Here is a 25,208-nt window from a genome sequence, read left to right on the forward strand (position 1 = left end):
TGTGCATTGGAGCCAGTTGGGTGCCCGACAGCATCGGGGCCAGCTGGACCGGCTGTTGGAGCAGGTAAGTGGCAGCTCCATCAGATGGAGACTACTCACAGAGGGGCAGCTAGTAAGTCCTACAGCAGTGCCTCTTGTAGCACAGTGTTCTCCCTCATCAGAGGGGAGTATAGGGGGTCAATTTTGGGCTGCACTTGAACAGGGGATCAGAACATACCCCTAGTACACATAGGGTGCAGAAAACCTATTGGAAGACACTTACCATCAGGGAACTGCAAAACCTGAATGTTCGCAGTATCAACCTGAACATGGTAGGGCAGGGAATTGTAATGAAAGAAAGTTCTAGTCCTAACAGCGGGACAGGATCGGCTGCACTATACACAAAGGACATCACACTAGATCACCAGGATTCACTGGCCTTATATGCTAACCTGGAACCTCCCAACCTCCAATATTAAAATTTGGAGGCATTTTATCTTAACAGGGAAAGAACTTCACATAGAGGGAACTGGGGCACATTAAGGAACGTCTTAAAATCTACTTCCTGGGAAATGCGCTAACCCTCATTACAGACACCGACACCTCAATGATCACGGAGGATGCCGAAATAGTAACAAACCTACTTATAGTAACCATGGAGGAAGGTGGGTTTGACTCCTTACGAGGTTGGTGGGAGATGACAGATCTATCTGTATGCATAGAATTATTTCTATCGTCACTTAAATTTCAGATGTATAGGGGTATACCTTAGAATTATTCATTCCATCATCCTCCAGTTCAGCATGTACCAAACTGAATGTTCATGCTTACAGGGATAGAAACAAACTTAAGCGCATACTGAACTACAGTGCCCATATAAATAGGAGTTACGGAGGACATCCAACACGAATCACAGGAATTTGTGTCCTAAATATCCTTATCATAATATAGAGGTGGTTGCCACTTCATCTTAGTTTGGACTAATTTGAATACTTCATACTTTATATTCATTACAGATGGGAACCTTTGGTGCAACCATATAACCATATAACAAATTACAGCACGGAAACAGGCCAGTTCGGCCCTACAAGTCCATGCCGAACAAATTTTTTCCCCTTAGTCCCACCTGCCTGCACTCGTACCATAACCCTCCATTCCCTTCTCATCCATATGCCTATCCAATTTATTTTTAAATGATACCAATGAACCTGCCTCCACCACTTCCACTGGGAGCTCATTCCACACCGCCACCACTCTCTGCGTAAAGAAGTTCCCCCTCATATTACCCCTAAACTCCTGTCCCTTAATTCTGAAGTCATGTCCTCTTGTTTGAATCTTCCCTATTCTCAAAGGGAAAAGCTTGTCCACATCAACTCTGTCTATCCCTCTCATCATTTTAAAGACCTCTATCAGGTCCCCCTTAACCTTCTGCGCTCCAAAGGATAAAGCCCTAACTTGTTCAACCTATCTCTGTAACTTAGTTGTTGAAACCCAGGCAACATTCTAGTAAATCTCCTCTGTACTCTCTCTATTTTGTTGACATCCTTCCTATAATTTGGCGACCAAAATTGTACACCATACTCCAGATTTGGTCTCACCAATGCCTTGTACAATTTTAACATTACATCCCAGCTTCTATACTCAATGCTCTGATTTATAAAGGCTAGCATACCAAAAGCTTTCTTTACCACCCTATCTATATGAGATTCCACCTTCAAGGAACTATGCACGTTATACCCAGATCCCTCTGTTCAACTGTATTCTTCAATTCCCTACCATTTACCATGTACGTCCTATTTTGATTTGTCCTGCCAATGTAGCACCTCACACAGCAGCATTAAACTCATCTGCCATCTTTCAGCCCATTTTTGTGGCCTAAATCACTCTGTAGACTTTGGAAATCCTCTTCATTATCCACAACACCCCCTATCTTGGTATCATCTGCATACTTACTAATCCAATTTACCACACCTTCATCCAGATCATTGATGTACATGACAAACAACAAAGGACCCAACAGATCCCTGAGGCACCCCACTAGTCACCTGCCTCCAACCCGATAAACAGTCATCCACCATTACCCTCTGGCTTATCCCATTCAGCCACTGTTGAATCCATCGTGCTATTCCTGCATTTATACCCAACCAGTTGAACCTTCTTAACCAACCTTCCATGAGGAACCTTGTCAAAGGCCTTACTAAAGTCCATATAGACAACATCCACTGCTTTACCCTCGTCAATTTCCCTAGTAACCTCTTCAAAAAATTCAAGAAGATTAGTCAAACATGACCTTCCAGGCACAAATCCATGTTGACTGTTCCTAATCAGACCCTGTTTATCTAGATGCTGATATATATTGTCTCTAAGTATCTTTTCCATTAATTTGCCCACCACTGAAGTCAAACTAACAGGTCTATAATTGCTAGGTTTACTCTTAGAACCCTTTTTAAACAATGGAACAACATGCGCAGTACGCCAATCCTCGGGGACTATTCCCGTTTCTAATGGCAACAAAGGTATTGATCCTAGGGTACTACATGGCAAGCATCGTATTAAAATATGCTTGCTATGTAGTACTCATTGGAGGTGCCCACAGATGTATTTAACACAGCAGATCATCTGCGGTTCACTGTTAACACAGTTCACATGGCAGTGACTTTGCCGTAAGGAAGGGTACAGCCTTAATGGATGCTTGCAGGGAACAAAACCATCCACCAGACTGGTAGTAGAATATTGGCATTAGGGGTTGTGTGCCAGCCACATGATACCGTGACCTTTACATAATCAAATTACTAAGCGCAATCACGCGTCACTCAATAATTTATGGGGGGGGGGGGTCATTCTGACAGGCTAATGAAGCAACCAACAGAGGCCACTATGGTACAATAATTAGATTTACTAGAATGTTGCCTGGGTTTCAGCAACTAAGTTACAGAGAAAGGTTGAACAAGTTAGGGCTTTATTCTTTGGAGCGCAGAAGGTTAAGGGGGGACTTGATAAAGGTTTTTAAAATGAGAGGGATAGACAGAGTTGACGTGGAAAAGCTTTTCCCACTGAGAGTAGGGAAGATTCAAACAAGGGGACATGACATGAGAATTAAGGGACTGAAGTTTAGGGGTAAGATGAGGGGGAACTTCTTTACTCAGAGAGTGGTAGCTGTGTGGAATGAGCTTCCAGTGAAGGTGGTGGAGGCAGGTTCGTTTTTATCATTTAAAAATAAATTGGATAGTTATATGGATGGGAAGGGGATGGAGGGTTATGGTCTGAGCGCAGGTATATGGGACTAGGGGAGATTATGTGTTCAGCACGGACTAGAAGGGTCGAGATGGCCTGTTTCCGTGCTGTAATTGCTATATGGTTATATGGTTAATAATGGTGGAACATAGATTAGGCTTGTTCCTAACCAAACGTTAACAGTTACCCGTCTATGGAACCACATACTGATGGGCCTTGGATTGGGATGCTACTAATCCCATCTCCAGCTGTGCGGGAGATGGAATGCACAGGAGGCATCACTACTAACGTTGGGCGTATATACCTGGGGAAGTGAGTGTAGCCATGGCTTTAAGTCATATTGTTTTGGGTTTTATCACCAGTATGTTAGACTACAAATTGACAACACCACCAAGGTAGCATATGTCAACCATATGGGTAGAAACATATCGGCACCATGTGACTAGCTGGCCAACACTATTTGTGAATTGAATTAATTAAATTGAATCCTTTATTGTCATTCAGACCTTTCGGTCGGAACGAAATGTTGTTGCCTGCAGCCATACATGTAATATAACAACACACAATAAACACAAAATGGGCATCCACCACAGTGAGTTCACCAAACACCTCCTCACTGTGATGGAGGCTAAAGTCTTAGAGTTACTGCCTCTATTAATCTGGATTAATAGCGTATCCAGATAGAGATTTGGATACCAGCTACCAACTACCAGGGAAACTGAATTTAGTGGCAGACATCATGTCACGCTAGTCTAAAAACACTGTATGGATGTTGGATAAAATATGTATTGCTGGAACCGCACGGTATGGAACACCAGATAACAACCTATTCACATCCATGCTTTTACCAGTTATCAACTTATGTTCTTGGGAGCCAGAACCTGGGTCAGTGGATCAGATGCATCTTCACTGATTGGGGGATCATTTATGCATCCCTCCCTTTGCCTCATCAGTCGGGTATTTAGGAAGAAACAATAGACTCCACGTCTCGAATTTTGATAATACCTGATTGCCCTACGAAACCATGGGTCCGGGTGATATCAACATGGGTCAGAACCATACATCACCATCTATCATAGACCTAACTTACTGGTTCTTCCCGCTCTAGGGGAGTTACCCATGTCACTATTATATATTAACCTATTTATTTAGAGTTGAAAGCACCTCTTCTACACCTGGGACTGACGGACCGAATGCGGAATTATTTCAGCGGGTCACAGACAGTCCACCCAAACATCAGTACTTGGTATCATCTAGGTACGGGAAGTACTGCCACAACTATAATCATCACTCACAGATCTATGAACATCCCGTCTGTTCTGGAATCATTGGCAAGCCGCCATTACGATGAGAGGCTCAGTCATAGTGCCATCTACTGCACCAGAAGTGCTCTGTCAACATACCTATCGAAGGTACAGAACCGCACTCTGTTGGGACACACCCTGGTAACCAAACTCATGAGGGGCATTTTAAAATTAATCCTCAAGAACCAGGTACTCCCAAATATAGGATGTGAGCATTGTACTGACCATGTTAAGAAACTGGTCTCCAGCTACAGCTCTGTCCCTACGGAAACTGACTATAAAAACAGTCATGCTGATGGTCCTGGTCACGGCACAAAGGGTCCAGTCACTACAGAAAATAAGGTTGGACAACATGATTAATTCATCTGGAATTTAATTTTCACATCAATGTAATAGTCATAAGGAACAGACAGAAGTCAGCAGGCCTAAAAAACAGAATTCAGGGCCTACCCTACAGATGGTCATCTCTGTATTATAACACACTTACTATCATACCTGAAGTATAGAAGTACCTGAGTATAGGAGTACTATCATACCCGAGTATAGAAGCTGGGATGTAATGTTAAAATTGTACAAGGCATTGGTGAGACCAAATCTGGAGTATGGTGTACAATTTTGGTCGCCCAATTATAGGAAGGATGTCAACAAAATAGAGAGAGCACAGAGGAGATTTACTAGAATGTTGCCTGGGTTTCAACAACTAAGTTACAGAGATAGGTTGAATAAGTTAGGTCTTTATTCTCTGGAGCGCAGAAGGTTAAGGGGGGACTTGATAGAGGTCTTTAAAATGTTGAGAGGGATAGACAGAGTTGATGTGGACAAGCTTTTCCCTTTGAGAATAGGGAAGATTTCAAACAAGAGGACATGACTTCAGAATTAAGGGACAGAAGTTTAGGGGTAATATGAGGGGGAACTTCTTTACTCAGAGAGTGGTAGCGGTGTGGAATGAGCTTCCAGTGGAAGTGGTGGAGGCAGGTTCATTGGTATCATTTAAAAATAAATTGGATAGGCATATGGATGAGAAGGGAATGGAGGGTTACGGTATGAGTGCAGGCAGGTGGGACTAAGGGGGAAAAAAAAATTTGTTTGGCACTGACTTGTAGGGCCGAGATGGCCTGTTTCCGTGCTGTAATTGTTATATGGTTATACCAAAGATCATCAGAGGGAAGAAATGTCACTTTAATCAGCTACTAACAGCCATTCAAACAGTGAAAGTCTAGACCATCTCTAGATGGCTAAAACAAGTCCTAAATAGGCTGGAGTGGACACTAGCATTTCAAATCTCACTCCACCAGGGCTACAGCTACATTGGCAGCTATGAAGTTGGAAGTACCAATGGACTAATCCTCAAGACAACAGGATGGTCAATGGAGGAAACTTTCCAACGACTTTATAACAAACCAGTCATTCAACCTGGAACATTTGCAGAAACAACTTTAAGTTCTGTATATAATTTACCCCAGAAATAGGGGCAATAATTGGTGTTAATATTTTTACTATTGGGTTTCAATATCGTATTGTTGTCTAATGATGTTAACTTTATTCTCCCCAAAAATCAAGGCAGATGTGATGCATGGACTTGTTCCACGGCATGAAATCACAGAGCTTTAAAATGTTCACGTAGTCACTCACGTGACTCCGAAGTAAAATAGTAAGATTAAACGAGAACTTACCAGTTTGAAGATTGATCTTTATTTTATGAGGAATAACGTTGAGGGAATACGTGCCCTCCGCTCCCACCCTTGATCATATCTTGAACTGGTATTTCTTCTCTAATCTTACTATGCTTAGTCATTACAGTTATCTGTGATTTCACACCGCTGCTTTGAAGAATGACACGCATGGTTCCTGGCGGGGTTCTTCACGTATTCCCTCAACGTTACTCCTCATAAAATAAAGATCAAACTTCAAACTGGTAAGTTCTCGTTTAATCTTACTATTATATTTGAAATATATAAAAGTAGATAAGTCTCCAGGTCCCGACAGGATATTCCCTAGGACATTGAGGGAAGTTAGTGTAAAAATAGCAGGGGCAATGACAGAAATATTTCAAATGTCATTAGAAACGGGAATAGTGCAGGAGGATTGGCATACTGCGCATGTTGTTCCATTGTTTAAAAAAGATTCTAAGAGTAAACCTAGCAATTATAGACCTGTTGGTTTGATGTCAGTGGTGGGCAAATTAATGGAAAGGATACTTAGAGATAATATATATAAGCATCTGGATAAACATGGTCTGATTAAGAACAGTCAACATGGATTTGTGCCTGCTGTTTGACTAATCTTGAATTTTTTGAAGTGGTTACTAGGGAAATTGATGAGGGTAAAGCGATGGATGTTGTCTATATGGACTTAAGTAATGCCTTTGACAAGGTTCCACATGGAAGGTTGGTTAAGAAGGTTCAATTGTTGGGTATTAATGGTGGAGTAGCAAGATGGATTCAACAGTGGCTGAATGGGAGATGCCAGAGAGTAACGGTGGATGGCTGTTTGTCAGGTTGGAGGCCGGTGACTAGTGGGGTGCCTCATGGATCTGTGTTGGGTACACTGTTGTTTGTCATATACGTCAATGATCTGGATGATGGTGTGGTAAATTGGATTAGTAAGTATGCACATGATACTAAGATATGTGGTGTTGTGAATAATGAAGTAACCATATAACAATTACATTCAATTCCCTCGTCCAAATCATTAATATATATTGTAAATAGCTGGGGTCTCAGCACTGAGCCTTGCAGTACCCCACTAGTCACTGCCTGCCATTCTGAAAAGGACCCATATAACCATATAACAATTACAGCACGGAAACAGGCCATCCCGGCCCTACAAGTCCGTGACGACACAACTTTTTTCCCTTAGTCCCACCTGCCTGCACTCATACCATAACCCTCCATTCCCTTCTCATCCATATGCCTATCCAATTTATGTTTAAATGATACCAACGAACCTGCCTCCACCACTTCCACTGGAAACTCATTCCACACCGCTACCACTCTCTGAGTAAATAAGTTCCCCCTCATTTTACCCCTAAACTTCTGTCCCTTAATTCTGAAGTCATGTCCTCTTGTTTGAATCTTCCCTATTCTCAAAGGGAAAAGCTTGTCCACATCAACTCTGTCTATCCCTCTCATCATTTTAAAGACCTCTATCAAGTCCCCCCCTAACCTTCTGCGCTCCAGAGAATAAAGACCTAACTTATTCAACCTATCTCTGTAACTTAGTTGTTGAAACACAGGCAACATTCTAGTAAATCTCCTCTGTACTCTCTCTATTTTGTTGACATCCTTCCTATAATTGGGAGACCAAAATTGTACACCATACTCCAGATTTGGTCTCACCAATGCCTTGTACAATTTTAACATTACATCCCAGCTTCTATACTCAATGTTCTATTTATAAAGGCTAGCATACCAAAAGCTTTCTTTACCACCCTATCTATATGAGATTCCACCTTCAAGGAACTATGCACGGTTATTCCCAGATCCCTCTGTTCAACTGTATTCTTCAATTCCCTACCATTTACCATGTACGTCCTATTTTGATTTGTCCTGCCAAGATGTAGCACCTCACATTTATCAGCATTAAACTCCATCTGTCATCTTTCAGCCCATTTTTCCAAATGGCCTAAATCACTCTGTAGACTTTGGAAATCCACTTCATTATCCACAACACCCCCTATCTTGGTATCATCTGCATACTTACTAATCCAATTTACCACACCTTCATCCAGATCAATGATGTACATGACAAACAACAAACACAGATCCCTGAGGCACCCCACTAGTCGCCTGCCTCCAACCCGATAAACAGCCATCCACCATTACCCTCTGGCTTCTCTGCCACTGTTGAATCCATCTTGCTATTCCTGCATTTATACCCAACAGTTGAACCTTCTTAACCAACCTTCCATGAGGAACCTTGTCAAAGGCCTTACTAAAGTCCATATAGACAACATCCACTGCTTTACGCTCGTCAATTTCCCTAGTAACCTCTTCAAAAAATTCAAGAAGATTAGTCAAACATGACCTTCCAGGCACAAATCCATGTTGACTGCTCCTAATCAGACCCTGTTTATCCAGATGCCATTATATATTATCTCTAAGTATCTTTTCCATTAATTTGCCCACCACTGAAGTCAAACTAACAGGTCTATAATTGCTAGGTTTACTCTTAGAACCCTTTTTAAACAATGGAACAACATGCGCAGTACGCCAATCCTCGGGGACTATTCCCGTTTCTAATGACATTTGAAATATTTCTGTCATTGCCCCGGCTATTTCTACACTAACTTCCCTCAACGTCCTAGGGAATATCCTGTCAGGACCTGGAGACTTATCCACTTTTATATTTTTCAAAAGTGTCAGTACTTCTTTTACTTTGAACCTCATAGTATCCATAGCTACTCTACTAGTTTCCCTTATCTCATATAACTCAATATCCTTCTCCTTGGTGAATACCGAAGAAAAAACCGAAGACCCATTTACTCCTACCCTTTGCTTCCTGTCTGCCAGCCTGTTCTCTATCCACATCAATACTGAACCACCAATACCGTGTGCTCTGCTGCTGACCAGAAGGCCCTACAGAGAGTGGTGAGGACAGCTGAGAAGATCACCAGATCACCCCAACCAGCAATCCAGGACCTATACCCTTCTCGCTGTCGCAAGAGAGCACGCAATATTATCAAAGACACCACTCACCCAACACACAAACTGTTCACCCTCCTACCTTCCGGTAAGCGCTACCGCAGCATGTGGAGCAAAACCACCAGATTCAAAAACAGCTTTTTTCCTCAGGCCATCAGACTACTCAACACACTCAAGTAAATTCCATGAACAGTACGCAAACAAAGACAACAAACTGTGAAAATAACTTTGGCTCAATGTCTCCAGTACGGAATTTGCATTTTTTCTATATTGCACCTTTCATTGTTGCACCCTGTGTAAAATACCTCAAAGGTTTTGCTACATTTTGGCATACTGTGAATATTTTAATATTTTAAATAATGTATGTCTATTGTCTATTTTTATTGATATGTTGTCTGTCTGTGTTTTTAATATTACTTGCACATTTGTAGTATGGGGAAACGTAATTTCGATCCTATGTGTAACCTCTGTTGCATAATTGAATTGACAATAGTTACTTTGACTTTAAGTTTGTATACTAATCTCTTATGTGGGACCTTGTCGAAAGCCTTCTGAAAGTCCAGATATAACACATCCACTGGTTCTCCCCTATCCACTCCCTTATCCACTCTACTAGTTACATCCTCAAAAAATTCTATAAGATTCGGCAGTCATGATTTACCTTTCATAAATCCATGCTGACTTTGTCCAATGATTTCACCACTTTCCAAATGTGTTGCTATCCCATATTTAATAACTGACTCTATAAGCAGTTTCCCCACTACCGATGTTAGACTAACTGGTCTGCAATTCTCCGTTTTCTCTCTCCCTCCTTTTTTAAAAAGTGGGGTTATATTAGGTTCCCTCCAATCCTCAGGAACTACTCCAGAATTTTGAAAAATTATCACTAATGCATCCACTATTTCTAGGGCTACTTCCTTAAGTAGTTCCTAGAAGGTGGAATCTCATGTAGATAGGGTGGTAAAGAAAGCTTTTGGTGTGCTGGCCTTTATCAATCAGAGCATCGAGTATAGAAGTTGGGATATAATGTTAAAATTGTACAAGGCATTGATGAGGCCAATTCTGGAGTATGGTGTACAATTTTGGTCGCCAAATTATAGGAAAGATGTCAACAAAATAGAGATAGTAGAGAGGAATGAGCTTCCAGTGAAGGTAGTGGAGGCAGGTTCGATTTTATCAATTAAAAATAAATTGGATAGATATATGGACAGGAAAGGAATGGAGGGTTATGGTCTGAGTGCAGGTAGATGGGACTAGGTGAGAATAAGTGTTCGGCGCGGACTAGAAGGGCCAAGATGACCTGTTTCCATGCTGTAATTGTTATATGATAGGGGACGATCGGCCATGATCACAATGAATGGTGGTGCTGGCTCGAAGGGTCGAATTGCTTCCTCCTGCACCTATATTCTATGTTTCTATGATTCAAATGTAGGCAGATTATTGATATATGACAAGGTTGTTGTAGTGGGTGACTTTAAAGGGCCTGTCGCATTTTAGGCGACAGCCTGAAAAGAGGTAGTTGCGTCGTGGTCGGGTCGTGACGCTTGGTGACACGTGTAGTGACGCGCGGTGACTCACTGCCGCCCCAGGATTTTGGAACGTTCAAAATCCTCATGCGTCATTGTTCGTCACCATACATCACCATGCGTCAGAATGTGACAAAGATACGTCCTGATCCGTTGCGGCGTGTCACGAAGCGTTATTTGAGCGCTGCACCACATGATCACTCGGGTATATAGTGCGCGGACTTACAAAACTTTTTTCACTTGCAACGGAGAAGAACGGAAAATGGGACCCAAGAGAAGCAGGGCTCACCAGAAGAGCAAAGCACAACTAAAAGCAGCCATGCAAGAGAAGACCCAGGTTCAGCAGATTGAGATCCAGGTGGAGGAGGGTCCTGCTCCTGCTCCTGTTCCTGCTGCAGTTGCTAGATCTGTGTAGATTGGGATTCAGATTTTGGTGAGGATACTGATGCCGCAGCTGAGCCAGTTGAGATCATGAAGAGGCTGATAGTAACCAAGCCATGTGACTTTAGCAGGGAACAAGAGGACTTGGTAGATCAGGCCAACCCAGAACTGTATGACAAAAACAACACGCATTTCAAGAGTAAAGAGCGAAGGCACATGTTGCTTGAGACCAAGGTGAAGGGGTTCCCTGGCTGCATGTAAGTACTCACTTACTTTGTTGTTTGTCTGCATTTCTGTCATTATAATAATACTTCCAATTAAAATTACAATTTGTTCCACACTGATCTTCATTCATTCTATGTTTTCACAGACGACCAACTTTGCCAATGGTTTAAAAGCCAGAGGACAAGGTACGGCAAGCGATCGCACAGTTTGCACAAGTCTGGCTATGCCAGTCAATTTGTTACCGAGAGGCAGAAGTGAATAGTCGAAAAATGTGGTTTTATGATTCGAGTGGAGATGAAGCAAAGCACCAAGAAGGTGAATAGCAAAAAATATTTTGTCATTGGTAATTTGATTGTCAACTTGCTTGCCCCGTCCTCATGGTCATGAACATTTGTGATACACATTTATTTTCTTCCAGTTTAACAAGGAGAAACCACAGTGTGCCATCTCCAGTGAGGATGAGCTTGATCCCCTTGAGGGGCCCTCAGGATCCACCAGCCCGAGCAGTCAGGAGTACAGCCAGAGAAAGATCATTGCCATCCCCACTGCAGGCTCCAGCACAACTGCGGCTTAGGAAGAAGTCTACAAGGGGAAGTCAGTGGCAGATGATCAAACAAGTCATCGGGAGATGATCAAACAAGTAAGTGCTTTTGGGTGAATTATCAGCAGATTTCTTATTTAATCCACCCGTCCATCCATTTTTCTCCATCGTGTGCTTTAAGTTTGCATACTAATTTCTTATGTGGGACCTTGTCGAAAGCCTTCTGAAAGTCCAGATATAACACATCCACTGGTTCTCCCTTACATCCTCGAAAAATTCTATAAGATTCGTCAGACATGATTTACCTTTCATAAATCCATGCTGACTTTGTCCAATCATTTCACCACTTTCCAAATGTGCTGCTATCCCATCTTTAATAACTGACTCTAGCATTTTCCACATTACCGATGTTAGACTAACTGGTCTGTAATTCCTCATTTTCTGTGCAAGATGGCGCCTGCCTGCGGCGACTTTTGCGGAGCTCCGGAAAATAAAAGGCTCAACTACAACTTCCAACAACTTACCTGGATCAGAAAAACGGCAGAAATCGGTGCCGTTTCGGACAAGCTGCTTGAGCACCTCAAGGATCTCGCAATTTTGCAATCTCCCACAGCTGCGGGAGCCCCAGACTTTAAACTTTCCCACGCTGGCTGGAAATCACCTGCACCCGACTGATGAACCCAGGTATGGTACCTGGAGACCCCAGGATGACCCCCAGAGCTGACGGGCTGGAATTTCCAGGAACAACGGAGCTGGAGCTGCCGACTTTGAGGTAACCCCCGTTTGTTACGGAGCTGGAGCTCTGTGAGGGAATGTGAGGGAATCCCCGTTCCAGCGCAGGTCCGCAAAAACAGCAGGTACAGTATCTGGAAACAAAGGGGAGGCCTCCATTGTGTCCGGAAACGTGGCCGACGGGCAGGACTTCAGGTCAGAATGAAGCGCAGGGGACTTCGGCCCCCTCTCCCTACTATCCTACTGGCCAACGTACAGTCACTTGAAAACAAAGTGGAGGACTTAAGGGCAAGACTGCTTTATCAAAGGGAGCTGAGGGAATGCTCTGTGTTCTGTTTCACAGAGACATGGCTCACCCCCAGCTCCCCAGACTCAGCGGTCCAGCCTGAAGGGTTCTCCATCCACCGTATGGACCATACCCTGGCATCTGGGAAAGGGAGAGGAGGGGGCGTCTGCCTCATGGTCAACTCTGTGTGGTGCTCAGACGTGACAGTCCTGTCCAACTCCTGCTCTCCACACCTCGAACATCTGGCGGTGAAGTGCCGTCCCTTCTACCTCCCAAGGGAATTCACCTCCATTATCCTGACCGCGGTCTACATCCCACCCCAGGCAGACGTCCGTCTGGCACTGGAGGAGCTGCACGCCGTGGTCAACAAACACCAGACGTCTTACCCCGAGGCATTTACCACCATTGCTGGGGACTTCAATAAGGCAAACCTAAAGAAATCACTCCCTAACTTCCACAACATGTCTCCTGCTGCACCAGAGGACATAACACCCTCGACCACTGCTACACCACCATCAAGAATGCCTATCGTTCTATCCCTCGCCCTCACTTCAGTAAATCCGTCCATACCGCGGTGCTGCTTCTTCCTGCCTACAGGCAGCAATTAAAGAGCGCACCCCCAGAAGTGAGGACAGTACAGAGCTGGTCGGGGGGGCAGAGGAACAACTCCAGGACTGTTTGGAGTCTGTAGACTGGGCAATGTTCAAGGACTCGGCAACGGACTTGAACGAATACGCCACAGTCGTTACAGACTTCGTAAAGAAATGTGGGGAGGACTGCATCCCTTCAAAAACCTTCCGAGTGTTTCCCAATCAAAAACCTTGGATGAACTTTGAGATCCGCACTCTTCTGAAGTCCAGACACAGGGCATTCACTTCCAATGATAGAGTGGCCTACATGAAGTCCAGATACGACCTTGGTAAGGCCATCAAAAAGGCCAAAAGGGACTTCTGCTCCAAACTGGAGGATGAAACAGATGTTCGGCAGCTGTGGCGGGGCCTGAATGTAATCACCTCCTACAAGGCGAAACCAGGAGGCAGCTCGAATGTTGGCGAAACATCACTCCATGACGAGCTCAATGCGTTTTACGCACGCTTTGATAGGGAGAATACTGATGTGCCTTCCCGATGCCACATTCGCTGTGATGGTATTTCAGTCTCAGTCACAGAGGCCGACGTCAGGAAATCCTTCAGAGGGGTGAACCCCCGAAAAGCACCTGGACCTGATGGTATACCCGGGCGTGTTCTAAAAACCTGTGCGGACCAACTGGCTGGAGTTTTTACGGACATTTTCAATCTCTCACTTCTGAGGTTCCTATATGCTTTAAAATGGCATCAAATATACCGGTGCCCAAGAAGAGTAAGGTGACGTGCCTCAATGACTATCGACCAGTGGCATTAACGTCGGTGGTGATTAAGTGCTTTGAGAGGTTGATCATGGTGCAAATCAACTCCTACCTCGACAAAAACCTGGACCCACTGCAGTTCGCTTACCGCCACAACAGATCAACGGTGGATGCGATCTCGCTGGCCCACCACTCCGCACTGGGCCACTTGGACAACAAAAAACTCATATGTCAGGCTGTTATTCATTGATTACAGCTCGGCATTTAACACTATCATCCCCTCCAAGCTGGTTACCAAACTCGCAGAACTGGGTCTCTGCGCATCCCTCTGCAATTGGATCCTCGACTTCCTCATTCACAGACCAGTCTGTTCTTATTGGTGGAAATGTGTCAGCCTCGATAACAAACAGCACGGGAGCACCTCAAGGCTGTGTGCTCAGCCCCCTGCTGTACTGTCTATACCCATGACTGAGTAGCCAATCACAGGGCGAACTCCATCATCAAGTTCGCTGACGACACCACTGTTGTGGGGCGCATCACTGATGGGGATGAGTCAGAATATAGAAGAGAGATCGAGCAACTGTCCATATGGTGCCAGCGCAATAACCTGGCCCTCAACACCAGCAAAACCAAGGAACTGATCATGGACTTTGGAAGGAGTAGGAGGGGGACCCACAGCCCCATTTATATCAACGGGTCGATGGTTGAAAGGGTCAAGAGCTTCCAATTCCTGGGCGTGCACATCTCTGAAGATCTTTCCTGGTCCGAGAACACTAACTCAATTATCAAAAAAGCTCATCAGCGCCTCTACTTCCTGAGAAGATTACGGAGAGTCGGGTTGTCAAGGAAGACTCTCTCTAACTTCTACAGGTGCACAGTAGAGAGCATGCTGACCAGTTGCATCGTGGCTTGGTTCGGCAATTTGAGCGCCCTGGAGAGGAAAAGACTACAAAAAGTAGTAAACATTGCCCAGTCCATCATCGGCTCTGACCTTCCTTCCATCGAGGGGATTTATCACAGTCGCTGCCTCAAAAAGGCTGGCAGTATCATCAAAGACCCACACCATCCTGGCCACACATTCATCTCCATGCTACCTTCAGGTAGAAGGTACAGGAGCCTGAAGACTGCAACAACCAGGTTCAGGAATAGCTACTTCCCCACAGCCATCAGGCTATTAAACCTGGCTCGGACAAAACTCTGATTATTAATAACCACTTTCTGTTATTTGCATTTTATCAGTTTACTTATTCATGTATGTATATATTTATATCATGGTATATGGACACACTTATCTGTTTTGTAGTAAATGCCTACTATGTTCTGTGTGCTGAAGCAAAGTAAGAATTTCATTGTCCTATACAGGGACACATGACAATAAACTCACTTGAACTTCTTTCTCCCTCCCTTTCTAAAAAGTGGTGTTACATTAGCTAACCTCCAATCCTCAGGAACTACTCCAGAATCTCAAGAGTTTTGAAAAATTATCACTAATGCTTCCTCTATTTCTGGGGCTACTTCCTTCAGCACTCTGCGATGCAGCCTATCTGGCCCTGGGGATTTATCGGCCTTTGATCCATTCAATTTACCTAACACCACTTCCCGACTAACCTGAATTTCACTCAGTTCCTCCATATAATTTGACCCCCGGTCCCCTGCTATTTCCTGCAAATTATTTATGTCTTCCTTAGTGAAGACAGAACCAAAGTAGTTATTCAATTGGTCTGCCATGCCCTTGTTCCCTATGATCAATTCACCTGTTTCTGACCGCAAGGGACCTACATTTGTTTTAAGTGGTAGGAAACGGCAGTTGAGTTTGGTGGCCCTGCACCCTGCTTGAAGTGGTAGGAAACTGCACTTGAATTCAGTGGCCTTGCATCCTTCAAGCAGTGTGCAAGGCCACCAAATTCAAGTGCAGTTTCCTACCACTTCAAGCAGGGTGCAAGGCCACCAAATTCAAGTGTACTTTCATACCCATTCAAGCAGGGTGCAAGGCCACCAAACTCCAGTGCGGTTTCCTACCACTTCAAGCAGGGTGCACCACCAAATTCAAGTGCAGTTTCTTACCACTTCAAGCAGGGTGCAAGGCCACCGAATTCAAGCGCAGTTCCCGACCACTTCAAGCAGGGTGCAAGGCCACCGAATTCAAGTGCAGTTTCTGACCACTTCAAGCAGGGTGCAAGGCCACTGAATTCAAGTGTACTTTCATACCCATTTCAAGCAGGTCGCAAGTCCGCCAAATTCAAGTGCAATTTCATGCCATTTCAAGCAGGGTGCAAGACCACCGTATTCAAGGGCAGTTTCATGCCATTTCAAGCAGTGTGCAAGGCCATCGTATTCAAGTGCAGTTTCCGACCATTTCAAGCAGGGTGCAAGGCCACCAAACTCGTGCCATTTCATGCCACTTCAAGCAGGGTGCATGGCCACCGAATTCAAGTAGTTTCCTACCACTTCAAGCAGGGTGCAATACCATCAAATTCAAGTGCAGTTTCATGCAACTTCAAGCAGGGTGCAAGGCCACTGAATTCAAGTGTAGTTTCATGCCACTTCAAGCAGGGTGCAAGGCCACCAAATTCAAGTGCAGTATCCTACCACTTCAAGCAGGGTGCAAGGCCACCAAACCCAAGTGCAGTTTCATGCCACAATAAGCAGGTTGCAAGGCCACCAAATTCAAGTGTAGTTTCATTCCACTTCAACCAGGGTGCAAGGCCACCAAATTCAAGTGCAGTTTCATATCACTTCAAGCAGGGTGCAAGCAGGGTGCAAGGCCACCAAATTCATGTGCAATTTCATGCGACTTCAAGCAGGGTGCAAGGCCACCGAATTCAAGTGCAGTTTCTGACCACTTCAAGCAAGGTGCAAGGCCACCAAATTCAAGTGCAGTTTCAAGCCATTTCAAGCAGGGTGCAAGTCCGCCAAATTCATGTGCAGTTACATGCCATTTCAAGCAGGGTGCAAGACCACCGTATTCAAGGGCAGTTTCATGCCATTTCAAGCAGGGTGGAAGGCCACCAAACTCAAGTGCAGTTTCATGTCACTTCAAGCAGGGTGCAGGGCCACCAAATTCAAGTGCAGTTTCCTACCACTTCAAGCAGGGTGCAAGGCCACTGAATTCAAGTGCAGTTTCCGACCATTTGAAGCAGGGTGCAAGGCCACCAAATTCAAGTGCAGTATCCAACCACTTCAAGCAGGGTGCAAGGCCACCAAATTCAAGTGCAGTATCCCACCACCACTTCAAGCAGGGTGCAAGGCCACCAAATTCAAGTGCAGTATCCCACCACTTCAAGCAGGGTGCAAGGCCACCAAACCCAAGTGCAGTTTCATGCCACTTCAAGCAGGTTGCAAGGCCACCAAATTCAAGTGCAGTTTCATGCCTCTTCAAGCAGGGTGCAAGGCCACCAAATTCAAGTGCAGTTTCATACCACTTCAAGCAGGGTGCAAGGCCACCAAATTCATGTGCAATTTCATACCACTTCAAGCAGGTGTCGGGCCACCAAATTCAAGTGCACTTTCCTACCACTTCAAACAGGGTTCAAGGCCACCAAATTCAAATGTAGTTTCATGCCATTTCAATCAGGCTGCAAGACCACCAAATTCTAGTGCAGTTTCATGCCACCAAGCAAGGTGCAATGCCAATGATGGGAAGACGCCTCTGCACCTGCTGAGCGGAGAGGGACTGAGTAAGATGGCCAAAAATCACAGCCACAAGTGGTAACCTTTTTTCTAAATCAATATACAGTGCAAACAGCAAGTTGGCAAGTTTAGACTTACAACCATTTGCTGTGCTTTTTTTCAAACCAACCACCACCAACAACCATTTGAGCTTCCAGTGGAAGTGGTGGAGGCAGGTTCGATTTTATCATTTAAAAATAAATTGGATAGGTATATGGGCGGGAAAGGAATGGGGGGTTATGGGCTGAGTGCAGATAGATGGGACTAGGTGAGAGTAAGTGTTCGGCACGGACTAGAAGGGCCGAGATGGCGTGTTTCCGTGCTGTAATTGTTATATGTTTATATTTGCTGTGCTTTTTCAAACCAACCACACTTTCATTTTCAAACCACATTAAGGGCACTCAAGGTCAGTAAAACCACACTCACAGTTTTGTAGACATGTGTTCACCTTCTCGCCCCCCCCCCCCTATGTAGAGACTGACTGAGGCACTCAACACTTCCGGGTTTTATCGTTCCTCCGGAAGGGGTATGACCTTCAGGAGAGAGAATCTCAACATTTTTTAAACACTAATAACTCTTTTATTTTTCATTGATGGGAAAAATCCACTTATCCTGCACAGCGGAGGGGGGCTCTGAGTAAGATGGCCTAATATCACAGCCGTAAGTGGCAGCATTTTTTCTAAAATCACTATACAGAACAACAGGAAGTTGTAAAGATCAGACCTTTAGTAAAATCGTGATGAAGGGTTCCGACCTGGAATATTGCATGTAGTTCTAGCCGCCCCACTACAGGAAAGGGTTGGAGGCTTTGGAGACGGTGCGGATGAGGTTCGCCAGAATGCTGCCTGGATTAGAGGGTTCAGCTACTGGGAGAGGTTGGACACACTTGGATTATTTTCTATGGAATGTCGGAGGTTGAGGGGAGATTTGATAGATGTCCATAAAATGATGAAAGACGTAGAAAGGGTATACAGTCAGAACCTTTTTCCCCCAGAGTGAAAAAGTCCAATACTAAATGACTTGGCTATAAGGTGAGAGGGGGAAAGTTGAATGGAGATGTGGTGGGCAAGTAGTTTTACACTGAGGGTGGTGTGGGCCTGGAGCACATCATCCATCGTGTTACCGTGCTGTACAGTGCCTCCACTCTAGGTTTCCTGGATCCTCTGCTCTGCAGCACTCGCAGGGACCCACCCATCACTCTGAAGGCCCTGCCCTTGGTGGACTTCCCAAATACAACACCTCTCACGGACCTGGACAGAAGCTGCCACCCCACCCCCCCACCACAGTGTGACCCCACTCCCCCCCACCCCATTGTGACCCCTTTCCCCATTGTGACCCCTTCCCCCCCACCCCAGTGTGACCCCAGACCCCCTCAGTGTGACCCCAGTCCCCAGTGGGACCCCATTCCTCATCCCCCCCAGTGTGACCCGTCCCCCGTGTAGCCGTTTCCATCCCCCAGTGTGATCCTGGGCCCCATCTCTTCCAGGGAAGAGTGGGAAAGGGAGAGTGGGGAGGGCAGGAACGGGGATGCGGGCAGGGGTGAGGGGGGGTGAAAACACTCACTGATTTGCTAATCCTCGCTTGAAGTGGGCCCCACTGGTGACCCAGCCTCAGCGGCCCCAGTCTGGGACCCCAAGAGTGTGACAGAGAGAGGTGAGGTGATCCTGGGCCCCATCTTTCCAGGGAACAGTGGTGGGGAGGGGCGGGGGAGGGGAGGCGGGCAGGGGTGAGGGGGGGGGGTGAAAACACTCACTGATTTGCTAATCCTCGCTTGAAGTGGGCCACTGGTACCCAGCAATGGCGGCCTCGTCTGGCAAAGAGAGACAGAGAGAGGTGAGGAGTGATTTAACATCGAGGGAGGGTGGAGGGAGGCAGCGTGGATGGGTGGTGGAAGGAAGGAAGGTGGCAGGGTAGACATATGGTGGATGGAGGGAGAGAATAGAGGGAGAGAGGGTGGAGGGAGTAGTGGTGGAGGGTGGAGGAGCGTGCAGAAGGTAGAGGACGGAATGAGGAGGAGGGGCGGGATGGAGGAGGCAGAGGGGGGAGCAGGAGGGAGAGTGGAGGGAGGGGCAGGAAGAGGAGAAGGGTAGAGTGAGGGAGCAGTGAGGGGGAGGAGTGAGGGAGGAGCAGGAGGGGGAGGAGTGAGGGAGGAGGGAGGGAGAGGAGGGGGAGCAGGAGGGGGAGGAGCGGGGGGGGGGGAGGGGAGTGAGGGGGGAGGGGGTGCGCGGGAGGGGCTGGGCCCTACCGGTCACATAGTAGTCGTAGACGGAGACATGGGCTGCCTGCAGGTTTTCCACAGGGAATTCCTGGAAGATGCGGATGGACAGGGTGAGGGTCTGGCCGGCGTCCATCTGTGGGGGCAGTGGGGAAGGGGGGGGGGAGTCAGTCCCGGGACCACAGCATCTCCCCCGTCTAAAACAGCCTCCCCCACCTACCCTCCCCCTTCATCCATCCCCCTCCCCCACCCCCTCGTCTCCACTCCCCATACGAACCCCCCTCACCTTTTCAATGTACATCAGGAAATGTCCGTCCTTTGACTCCGTACGACTCACACCCACAGGCTTCGTGGTCTGGAGCGAGAGGGGCAAAGGTCATCAGTAACTGCCCCGAATGGAGGCGGCAGCCCATAACCCCCCTCCCCCTCGTTGTGGGGGATCCCCCGTGAAACCCACCCTGCCCCAACCCCGTACCTGGGGGGAATACCCGGAGAGCATCTTCACGTTGACGATCACCATGTTGGAGACGTTGCGGGATCCCGTGTAGCTGCGGGGCAACACGGTAACACATGTGAACACACAGGGCACGGGAACACACGGGAGCACATGGGACACGAGAACACACGATCACACACGGGGCACGTGGACACGGGGACACATGGGAGACGAGAACACACGATCACACACGGGGCACGTGGACACGGGGACACATGGGAGACGAGAACACACAGGGCACGTGGACACGGGCACACACACGGGAGACGAGAACAGACGGGGCACGTGGACACGGGATAAATGGGAGACGAGAACATACGAGGCACGTGGACACGGGAACACACGGGAGCAAATGGGACACGAGAACCCACGATCACACACGGGGCACGTGAACACGGGGACACGTGGGAGACGAGAACCCACGATCACACACGGGGCACGTGAACACGGGGACACATGGGAGACGAGAACACACGATCACACACGGGGCACGTGGACACGGGGACACATGGGAGACGAGAACACACAGGGCACGTGGACACGGGCACACACGGGAGACAAGAACAGACGGGGCACGTGGACACGGGATAAATGGGAGACGAGAACATACGAGGCACGTGGACACGGGAACACACGGGAGCACATGGGACACGAGAACCCACGATCACACACGGGGCACGTGAACACGGGGACACATGGGAGACAAGAACACACGATCACACACGGGGCACGTGGATGCGGGAACACATGGGAGACGAGAACACATGGGGCACGTGAACACGGGCACACACGGGAATATGTGGGAACATGCAATCACATGGGAACACACAGGAAACCACGGGGCACGTGAATACACGAGCCCAGGGTAACACATGGGGCACGTGAATACGGTCACACATGGACACACATTAAACACATGGGCGCAAATGGCAAAACACGGGTACACAAAGGCAAACACGAAAACAAAAGGAACCCAGGGGGAAACATGGGGCACGGGAACTCACAGGAGCACACGGTTATATACAGAGCGTAGGAGCACAACGCCGGCTCACAGCACTAGGGCACAATCGGCCCCTCCCCCCACACGGTTCCAGGACATCCCCACCCCCGCACAGTCACACCACCCAGACGGACCGTCTCTCCCCACACAACCCATCTAGCCCCGCCAGGTGGCCCACCTGCCCCACAGATGGCCCCACCCCCCAGAAAGCCCTTCTCTATTGCCCCAGATGGCCCGTCTTCCCCCCTATATGGTCCCTACCCCATCCCAGATGGCCCCTCCCCAAGGCAGTCCATCTCATCCCAAGACAGTCCGTCTCCCGCCCCAGACAGTCCGTCTCGCTGCAAACAACCTATCCTCACTCCCCAGACGGCCCCTCCCCCAGATGGCCCATTCCACCCACAGACTGCCCATCTCTACCGCCCCAGACGTCCCGTCATCCCTCAGACAGCCCGTCTCCACTGCCCAGATGAACTGTCTAGCCCCCAGACAACCCCTCTCTCCTGGCCCAGATGGCCCATCTCCCCCAAGATGCTCCCTCCCTCCCCCAGTCGGCCCTTCTGGCCACCAGACGGTGGAGCTCACGTGATGTTGATGTGCAGCATCGCCTCCGTCTTCTCGTCCGGCTCCAGGTGGAGGGAGAGCTGGAAGGCGGCAGCACCGGCAGACGGCAGTGTGTGGTAACGTAGAGATGTCTGGGGCATGGAGGAGGGAGGGGCAGGATCAGTACAGTACTCACTCACCGTTCTCTCCACCCTTCCCTCACTCACCCTCCACCCTTCCCTCACCACTCCCACACCGGCCTCAATACAACCTCCGCCCCTCCAGCCTCCCTCCCTCCGACACGCCCCCCCCCCCCTCCTCCCTCCCTCCAGCCCTCCTCCCACCCCTCCACCCTCCCTCACCTCCCTCCCCCCCCTCCCTCCCTCCCCCCCTCCCTCCCTCCCCTCCACCCCTCCTCCCTCCCTCCTCCCTCCCTCCCTCCCTCCACCCCTCCTCCCTCCCTCCCTCCTCCCTCCCTCCCTCAAACCCTCCCTACTCCCTGGAATGTTAGATCGCATGGGGTCCAAGGAGAGATAGCTGAATACATTGAACATTGGCTTCATGGAAGGAATCAGAGGGTGATAGTGAAAGGTCACTTCTCAGACTAGAGGCCTGTGACTAATGGTGTGCCTCAGGGTTCGGTGCTGGGCCTATTACTGTTTGTCATCTATATTAATGATTTAGATGAGAACTTACAGGGTAAAATTAGCAAGTATGCTGATGATAGCAAAGTGAGTGGTTTTGCAGATAGTGAAGATGATTGTGAAAGATTGCAGCAGGATCTTGATCGATTGGCCAGGTTGGCTGAGGAATGGTTGATGGAATGTAATACAGAGAAATGTGAGGTTGCATTTTGGGAAGTCTAACATAGGCAGGACCTACAGAGTTAATGGTAGGGCTCCAGGGAGTTGTAGAGCAGAGGGATCTCGGAGTCATGGTTCCTTGAACGTGTAGTCTCACGTAGATAGCGTGGTCAAAAAGGCATTTGGCACAATGGCCTTCATCAGTCAGTGTATAGAGTATAGATGATCTACATCGGTGAGACCAAGCCTAGGCTTGGCAATCGTTTCGCCAAACACTTCCTCTCGGTCCACAATAACCAATCTGATCTCCTGGTGGCTCAGCACTTCAACTCCCCCTTCCCTCCCCTCCCCTCCCTGCCCCCCCATTGCCCCCCCCCCCCCCCCCCCCCCCCCCCCCCCCCCCCCCTCACCTGGAGCAGCACACAGCTGGTGCCGGTGATGTTGCCGATGTAGGTGCCAGGGCCCGGCAGTGCCGCTCTCTGCACCAACAGCTGGTTGTGGGCGTCGACGTGGAAGAGCCGCTGGAAGCCGCCGGGGCCACTGAGCGAGACAGAGGAGAGGGGCTCGGGGGTGGAGGTGAGGGTCGCGTAGAGGGAGAGGGCCTGGAGGGCCACCACTGTGTCCTGTAGAGGGGGGATGAGGGTGTGAGGGGGAGAGGGGGAGGGGTATGGGGGGAAGGGAAAGGGAGGTGGAGAATGGGGTGGATGGGGGAGAGGATAGGCGGCAGAGGGTGCGGGAGAGTGTGATGGGAGAGGGTGGGGTGGGGAAAAGGGGAGGGGGGGGGGGAAGATAGCAGGACATTAGCAAGGCCTTTGACCGGTTGCACATGGGGTAGAGGTGGAAGACTTAAGTTTGGAGATCGATTCAACAGTGTTTGGTCAAGGAACATGTTCCCCCCTCTCTCCCTCCCCCTCCTCATGTCTTCTGTCCACCAACCCCTCCGTCCCTCACCCCATCTCTCTCCCCCTCTATCCCTCCCACTCCCTCCATCTACCCCACTCCCACCCCCCTCATTCTCTCCTTCCATCCCCATTCCATCCCCATTCCATTTCTCCCACTGCCTTCCTCCACCTCTTCACTCACTTCTCTGTCCCTCATCCCTACCCCCCTCCACCCCCCCCCTCTGCCCCCCCCCATTCCCCCTCACTCACTCCGCCCTTAGTCTGTCGCCTCCGTCTCTTCCTCCCCCTCATTCTCAGACCCTACACCCACCTCCCTGTCGTCTCCTCCCCTCCCCCTCTCCTCCCCACCCTTCCCCCCCTCTACCCCCTCTCTCCTCTCCTCCCTCTCCCTCTCCTCTCCCCTCCCCCCTATCCTCTCCTGCCCCCCCTTCTCCTCTCCACTCCTTCCCTCCCATCTCGTGCCCCCCACCTCTCCTCCCCCTCTCTCCCTCCTCCTCCCCCCCTCCCCCCCCCCCCCCCCACCTGAGTGGAGGCGAAGCCTCCGTACGAGTTCCTCTGGCGGACCAGCCAGTCGACGATGCGGGAGGAGCGGTGCAGGTGGGTGGGGCTGATGTTGGGGGGGGAGAGCAGGGCCAGCAGCACGTAGGCCGTCGTCTCCACCTCAGCCGAGGGGGCCCTCCGCCAGAGCCCCCACCCCTCCACTCCATCCTCACGTTGACCCCAATGGGTCAGACCATCTGCCGGGAGAGAGAGAGAGTCAGGGGGAGAGAGCATCAGGGGAGAGAGAGAGTCAGGGGGAGAGAGATGGGTCAGGGGGAGAGAGATGGGGGGAGAGAGAGAGATGGGTCAGGGGGAGAGAGATGGGTCAGGGGGGAGAGAGATGGGTCAGGGGGAGAGAGATGGGTCAGGGGGAGAGAGAGGGTCAGGGGGGGAGAGAGATGGGTCAGGGGGGAGAGAGAGATGGGTCAGGGGGAGAGAGAGATGGGTCAGGGGGAGAGAGATGGGTCAGGGGGAGAGAGAGATGGGTCAGGGGAGAGAGAGATGGGTCAGGGGGAGAGAGATGGGTCAGGGGGAGAGAGATGGGTCAGGGGGAGAGAGAGATGGGTCAGGGGGGGAGAGAGATGGGTCAGGGGGAGAGAGATGGGTCAGGGGGAGAGAGATGGGTCAGGGGGAGAGAGAGGGTCAGGGGGGAGGGGGGGGAGAGCGAGGGGGTCAGGGGAGAGAGAGTGTTGGGGGGAGAGAGAGAAGGTCGGGGGGGGAGAGCGAGGGTCGGGGGGAGAGCGATGGTCAGTGGGAGAGGGACAGGGTCGGGGGAGAGGGTCGGGTGAGAGGGTCGGGTGAGAGGGTCAGGGAGAGGGAGGGTTGGGGGGAGACTCGGGGGGAT

General features: G+C 48.8%; 1 protein-coding gene across 1 annotated transcript in view; it reads right to left on the reverse strand.

Moving 5' to 3' along the window:
• LOC129694860 (murinoglobulin-2-like) overlaps positions 1 to 25,208 on the reverse strand; it is a 138,737-nt gene that overhangs the window by 2,427 nt on the left and 111,102 nt on the right. Inside the window, exons 31-37 of the mRNA XM_055631616.1 lie at positions 24,347 to 24,561; positions 23,333 to 23,545; positions 22,162 to 22,271; positions 20,556 to 20,628; positions 20,367 to 20,435; positions 20,111 to 20,216; positions 19,619 to 19,675 (exon numbers count right to left, since the gene is read on the reverse strand). Of these exons, the coding sequence (XP_055487591.1) occupies positions 19,626 to 19,675; positions 20,111 to 20,216; positions 20,367 to 20,435; positions 20,556 to 20,628; positions 22,162 to 22,271; positions 23,333 to 23,545; positions 24,347 to 24,561 (836 nt within the window). The 3' untranslated portion in view covers positions 19,619 to 19,625. The remainder of the gene's footprint in view (positions 1 to 19,618; positions 19,676 to 20,110; positions 20,217 to 20,366; positions 20,436 to 20,555; positions 20,629 to 22,161; positions 22,272 to 23,332; positions 23,546 to 24,346; positions 24,562 to 25,208) is intronic.

The sequence above is a fragment of the Leucoraja erinacea genome, unplaced genomic scaffold (genome assembly GCF_028641065.1).
Source record: "Leucoraja erinacea ecotype New England unplaced genomic scaffold, Leri_hhj_1 Leri_82S, whole genome shotgun sequence".
Lineage (NCBI taxonomy): Eukaryota > Metazoa > Chordata > Chondrichthyes > Rajiformes > Rajidae > Leucoraja > Leucoraja erinaceus.